Below are 6,564 nucleotides of genomic sequence, written 5' to 3' on the forward strand. Positions count from 1 at the left end.
TCGAAAAGTCTTAAAGGTATCTTTGGATAAGTAAGTTGACCCTTGAACAGCATGAGTTTGAACTGTGTGGGTCTGCTTATACACAGATTTTTTTAAACCAAACACGGATCGAAAATACTGTATTCCTGGGATGCGAAACCCACATACATGGAGGACTGACTTTTCATACAGGCAGGTTCCACAGGGACGACTGTAGGACTTGAGTATGTGCAGATTTGGGTATACACGAGGGTCTTGGCATCAATCCCCTGGGTATACCAAGGATGCCTGTGCTTTCATATACATACTTTTTTTTAAAAAGTCATCTATAAGCTTTAAGTGTTCCCTGTTTTACTCAAATACTGAAGATGAAAAGGATTACTAACATTAGTTCAGGTTACAAATGAAGAATTTGTAAGATTTTGCTTACATGTTTTGGAATTTAACAAAAATGGACATATTCTTCAGTTCAGATGTGCCTTGAAGAGTCAATTAAATTATAAATTTAAAGGTCTACAAATGTAAATGCTTTCCTTATAATAAATTTGATATTAAAACATCCTTCATAATATTAAATCCTAACACCACTGGTATGTTCAGTTCATAACTCAGTGATTCTACAACTGATTCCCTTTTCTGTAAGACATTTAGGAAAACTGTCTCCCACTATTATGGTTGTTTACAAAACTGTACAAAGTAATCTTATTAAGAAGGCAAGTAAAACATTGGCAATCATTTTTTTCCCAGTTCATTAACCAAAAAGCAAACAATTAAACACTTTAAAATGTTATTCCTCCTTAAGTAATCAATATGGAGAAATCGTTCTTTAAACAAATTCATCATTGAAAAATCAATCTTTACCTCAAATCCTAAGAGAAACACTTTCTTATTATGGAAAAATAATCTCTCTACTTCTCTCTACTCAGACAGTGACACTAGAAATGTTACTGAAGTTGTGACTAGGTTATGAATATGAACAAAGTTTTCATATCACTGGGATACTGGATGGTTTGAAAAGGAAAGTACAAACAGGCCTGCTGCTAGTACAAAAGTGCCTTTTATATGAATTAGGAAAGGCTGCCCTTTCCTCAAGCCACTTTATTGCCAACAGGCAGAAAATTGTGATAATTAGCAATATTGTGAAGCTACCAATGTAAATGGCTCTACTGAATTGTGCACATTTATACCCAGAGTTCTCTCATGATTCCATACTCTATTATCTTCTTTTCCTATGTGTATCTTAACTAAATCCACATCAGAGTTAAAGTTCTCTTTCAGAGTTAAAGTTCTCTTAAGGCAAAAAAAAAGTTCTTTAAACAAAACTCCCTATATGACAGTTAAAAATATCATAAATATGCCACTAACAATAATAATGATGATACAGCTTAATAATAATACAACTTTTTAAGAAAACAAAATAACTGGACATACTCTTTCCAATTCTAAACTCTCTGAGATAAGCCATCTGCATAAGACCTTGGCAGCTTTTATAGAAACCCAAAGCTAAAAGAAGGAGCATTTTTCCAGTACCTAGAAATGTTTATTAGCTACATCAGCAAATCATTATCCCAGAAATCAACGCCAACTGTCTTCCAAATTGTGTAGAGATGACCATAATGAACCATATCATCAGCAGACTATGTTGCCAAATATTAGACTATTTAAAATCTTGAAAATTCTATAAATTCATGGTAAATCGGAACCTCAAAAATCCAAAAATTCAAATTTACAAAAATAAATACCACTCTGACACTCAAGGGACATCTTCACTTTAAGGCCTTTGTCACAAATCTGAATCTTTATTGTTCTGAAATAAATGTTATAAACATAACTCAAAACAAAAACTTCAATATTCAGTCTAAGAAGAGGTGTGGCTCAATGCCCATCACATGTAACAAGAAAAACCTCCTTTAAAAAAAGGAAAAAAAAGTACTATGAGAAGTCTTTCATATGAATGAAAATGCACCCGTTGGATTTTTCTCCCCCTCATCACATTAGCTTGTATACACGTGGGAATCAAAAGGTTTGCATTTTCTTCACAATAGTTCTTGCTATGATGTTTGACGAACTTTTTGCCACTCAACAAATTCATCAAGAAGAACAGGCCCTAGAAATAAAGAAAGCATTTTTGTCAGAATTCAGTGAACTCATCTTTCCAATTATAAAACAAACTCCCCTTTAGCTCTGCAATGACAGAGGCCTGACCCTTCCCTTCTTTGGGTGGTTCTGCTTCTGCCCACCTTATTCCATTTAATGATGCTACCTTATTGGCCTTTTCTTTTTTGCCCTTAAAGACACAAGGAACAATGGTATCTATAGCAACTTCCTTCTCAAGGTATTTCATGAACCCTCCAATAACTGACTCAATACAAATCTCTCCCTTTTTCTAAATGTCCATGGCATTCTGGCATTTAATTATGAAACAATCTCAAAAGTGTTTAAGGTAATATTTCTATTTTGCTTCCCCAAGAAATGTATAATCTTATTGAGGGGGATCAACCGTAATAGAGACTTGCTTTATTCCAGTAACAGGATGTAGTACAAAGCTGAACACAAAGCAAGTGCCTGATGAGTATCTGACTAATGAGTTAAGAACCATTCTGAAAAATATATTTTTATAATGCAGGAGAGGTCCAAACTCATTAAACTGCCAGGAAGGCAGTTTAAATGAGTTCAGTGTTTGTTTATTCCGTTTAAATGTAGGAAAAATCACTGCCACAAAGAAATAGGCTTGCTCTATTCTTCTTAAAACACATAATCCTCTGGTGGTCTTTTTCCCTTGCTTTTGACAGACATGTTTCTCTATTGTAAAAAAAACAGCAGAGCAAGTACAATAATAATTGACAACTGAAAAACAACCTAGGTCTTAGCATACTGTGAACTATCAAACTGAAAAGCAAGGCCAACACAGTTACTGCTTGGCTCCAGCCTCTGACTCCTATAAAGCAGTACAGGTGCAATTTTGTCGAATTTTTAAATTTTTCAAACAAATGTGAAAGTTTTATTTTCATACAAAATCTCCTAGTTTTAAATATTGATTCGAAATACACAAATATACACATCTACAGGCCATATACAGCCTTTGGGCTGCCAGCTTACTGCTGCTAGGTATTATTTCCTTAAAATCATACTAAAATAATATCAAATTTTATACCATCTCATAGAGGGGAAAATACATGTAGGAAGAAATAAAGTTATCCCTTCTGCTATTTTATTTCTTCAGTGTCACAGAAAAAAAGTGTATAATTTCAGTTGAAATTTATAGGAATGTACTTTCCATACAACCCTTTTGAACACTGAAAACATGCAACCAACCAAAATGGTGGTGGAAACTGAAAATAACATATAGTTCTACAGAATTAACTTGATTTATCTAATTCATTTATTATTATTTCAAAATCCTGTTTTATGGAGTATGGACAGATATTTTAACTGGAGGGATTGAAAGATTATAAATATTTCACTATCAGTTTACTCACAATCAATTTATAGTTTTCAGAGAGAAGTTATACTGACATGATATGCCATACTGTTAATGGGTAGCATGATATTATATAATAACTTTAAAGCTTTTTCTAGAGTCACCGATTGTTTTGCTGTCATATCTCAAAAATCATGACTATACTTTTCTTCCATAGGGAAATGCCAGGAAAGACAGAAACAAAGCTGAATTTTAGCTTCTGAATGCAAAAATTATTTAAATCTAGCTAAAATGTTTGGTTACCGAGGAATTGAAAACATTTCATTTACCAGCATAGATTTTATATAATACTGCTGAATCTAAACTCTCTACTTCTCCCACATCCCTCACATGATTAAATATTAAGTTACTATTACAAAGTTTAAAACCTCTATGCTAATAATACACAAATGCATACTCTCATTTAAGATTTTGGAAATTTTATTTTCACAGGAATACATTATGTTATACTTACAAGCGCCATCTTCATCATAGTTACTAAGATCGGCATGGACTGTTCTGCTGAATTCTAATACATTGTACCACTGATCTTTGTTCATAACACGATACTTTGATTGCTGCAAAAAATGATTTAAATATTTGTATTAAAAAAATTACTCAATTTAGTAAACCAAATTATAACTTTGTGATTTGGATTTTCCTAGAACATTTATTATTCTTTTTATTTTTATTTTTTTTTTTGAGATGGAGTTTCGCTCTTGTTACCCAGGCTGGAGTGCAATGGCGCGATCTCGGCTCACCGCAACCTCCGTCTCCTGGGTTCAGGCAATTCTCCTGCCTCAGCTTCCTGAGTGGCTGGGATTACAGGCACGCACCACCATGCCCAGCTAATTTTTTGTATTTTTAGTAGAGACAGGGTTTCACCATGTTGACCAGGATGGTCTCGATCTCTTGACCTTGTGATCCACCCGCCTCGGCCTCCCAAAGTGCTGGGATTACAGGCTTGAGCCACCGCGCCCGGCCTTAATTCTTTTAAAACTATTTGTGTTTCTAAGAGATTCCTCATGGGCATTTACATATTGATATCATCTATTTTGTACTTTTCTTTCATTTTTGAGGAATAATAAAAGCACTGAGTACTAATTTAAAGATAAAACTAACTTTTACATATGTATATACTTGTGTTACCACCAATCCACCAATGAGATCAAGCTATATAACATTTTCTACATCTAGTATATTCTCTTGGGCTGCTTCCTTGTAAATCATTTCTCTACTTAAGATTTACTGTTTAGTCACATTTTGAGTTGGCAAAACCCCGAAAAACTAATTTTGCATGACAAATGTCTGTGCTACAATATGGAGGTTTCTTTCATGGGGGGAGGGTAGTATTGAAAATATCTTAGGTAGAAAATATATTTATAAACATGAACTTCTATCTTCAAATAACAATTGATATGTACATATTTTAATATATTTTTTCTTTACTCAAGTTTTTTTAAAGCATACTATTAAAAATCTATTTGTTCCTCAATTAAAAGTATAACTTTCAGACTAAGTTTTAAAATAATATTTCAAAATTCAAAAAAATATACATACCTCCAGGTACTGGTAAAATACTGAAAACAGTGGCCATGTCCTCCCAAGCAGAAGAGCTAACATAGATTTAGCAGTATCAATATCAAGGCTTCTCTGATCTTTATCCTAAAATGTAAGTGAAAAAGTTTTCCTAAGTGTGGTCTCAAGATGAAAAGCTATTGAAACAACAAAACATGAAAACTGCACCTACCCTTGCAAAATCAAAGGCATATCTGTAGATATTCTTAAATGACGAAATGTCATTCAACTGTGAGCGCAAAAAGTCAAATTTGTTTTGTAACTTTTCTGTGCAGTCACACCTTAAATAAAAGAAATATCAAACAATTATATCATCAAGAAAATCCAAAGTATCATTGGAGCTTAGAAGGAATCCATTAAGAAAAAAATGAGTTCATTTATGAAGTTAATTTAGGTTTAAAATTCTCTGATTCACAAATTTAGAATAACAAATTTCTTGCCTTGCATCTACCAATGCAACAAAAAAAGAAACCTGGGAATCAATGAAAGTTCAGTCCAATTACTTTTCTTAAAAACAAACTCATTCAAAAATTCCAATAAAATCAAAGTTAAAAAGAGATGTATTAAAATATGTTTTATTACATATACTGCTAAAAATGCCCGCGTCACCCATTTCTTTGGAAAGCTCTTATGTAACAATTTGGTGAAAGAGATTAACCATGAGTGGTTTTAAAAGTTTAGGATGTAACACAGAGGAAATTAATACATTATATTAAGTGGTCCAGTCATAAATCGAGATCCCTATATTTTTGTAAACAAAAAGCCAAGCAGGAAAAGCACCTAACTTCAAATAAGTCATACATGTAAAAGCATGCAAACAAGTCATACATGTTATTTTTAAAGACATGACAACTTCCATATATGGAAGGCTCAAAAATCTCAACTGGCTTTCTCTCAGTGGGCTGATAAATTCCACTGCTTAGCAAGAAGAAAGACAGTCAAGGCCTTTCACAATTTGGCACAAATCTCTGTGTCATCTCCTGCCACTTCCAGATGACCTTACCATGCTCTAACTAGATAACTTACCATTCCCAAATGCCACAGCCATGCTTTAGCATCCACTATTTCTACCTGAAATACTGTTCCCTCCAACGTGCTGATAAAAATATTACTCATCAAGACCTAAGTCACCTTTTGCCACCTCTGAGAGACCATCTGACTGCCTTTAATCAAAAATAATTGTGCTATCTACTGTGGTCCACAGTATTCCACTTAAAACTGAATTTCAGTATTCAACATGCTCACTAGACACCTGGCATTCTCAGATTTAACTAAGACTATACTAAATCAATAATGCAAAGGCCTGTTATGTGTAGTAACATAATTTCATTAATGTGTAAACACTTTGGACAAATTTATAATATTAATTAAACCTGGCCGGGCGCGGTGGCTCAAGCCTATAATTCCAGCACTTTGGGAGGCCGAGGTGGGTGGATCATGAGGTCAAGAGATCGAGACCATCCTGGTCAACATGGTGAAACCCCGTCTCTACTAAAAATACAAAAAAATCAGCTGGGCATGGTGGCGCGTGCCTGTAGTCCTGGCTA

The 6,564-nt window shown here is 33.9% G+C and overlaps 1 protein-coding gene across 6 annotated transcripts in view; it reads right to left on the reverse strand.

The window, feature by feature from the left end:
• Positions 1-1,744: 1,744 nt before the first annotated feature.
• DCUN1D5 (defective in cullin neddylation 1 domain containing 5) overlaps positions 1,745-6,564 on the reverse strand; it is a 27,776-nt gene continuing 22,956 nt past the window's right edge. For all 6 annotated transcript variants that reach the window (XM_017544774.2, XM_037744391.1, XM_017544778.2 and 3 more), the window contains 4 exons: positions 5,190-5,298; positions 5,000-5,104; positions 3,915-4,017; positions 1,745-2,086 (listed from right to left, as the gene is read on the reverse strand). In XM_017544774.2, the coding sequence (XP_017400263.1) occupies positions 2,031-2,086; positions 3,915-4,017; positions 5,000-5,104; positions 5,190-5,298 (373 nt within the window). In that variant the 3' untranslated portion in view covers positions 1,745-2,030. The remainder of the gene's footprint in view (positions 2,087-3,914; positions 4,018-4,999; positions 5,105-5,189; positions 5,299-6,564) is intronic.

The sequence above is a fragment of the Cebus imitator genome, unplaced genomic scaffold (assembly GCF_001604975.1).
Source record: "Cebus imitator isolate Cc_AM_T3 unplaced genomic scaffold, Cebus_imitator-1.0 Scaffold171, whole genome shotgun sequence".
In the NCBI taxonomy this organism is placed as follows: domain Eukaryota; kingdom Metazoa; phylum Chordata; class Mammalia; order Primates; family Cebidae; genus Cebus; species Cebus imitator.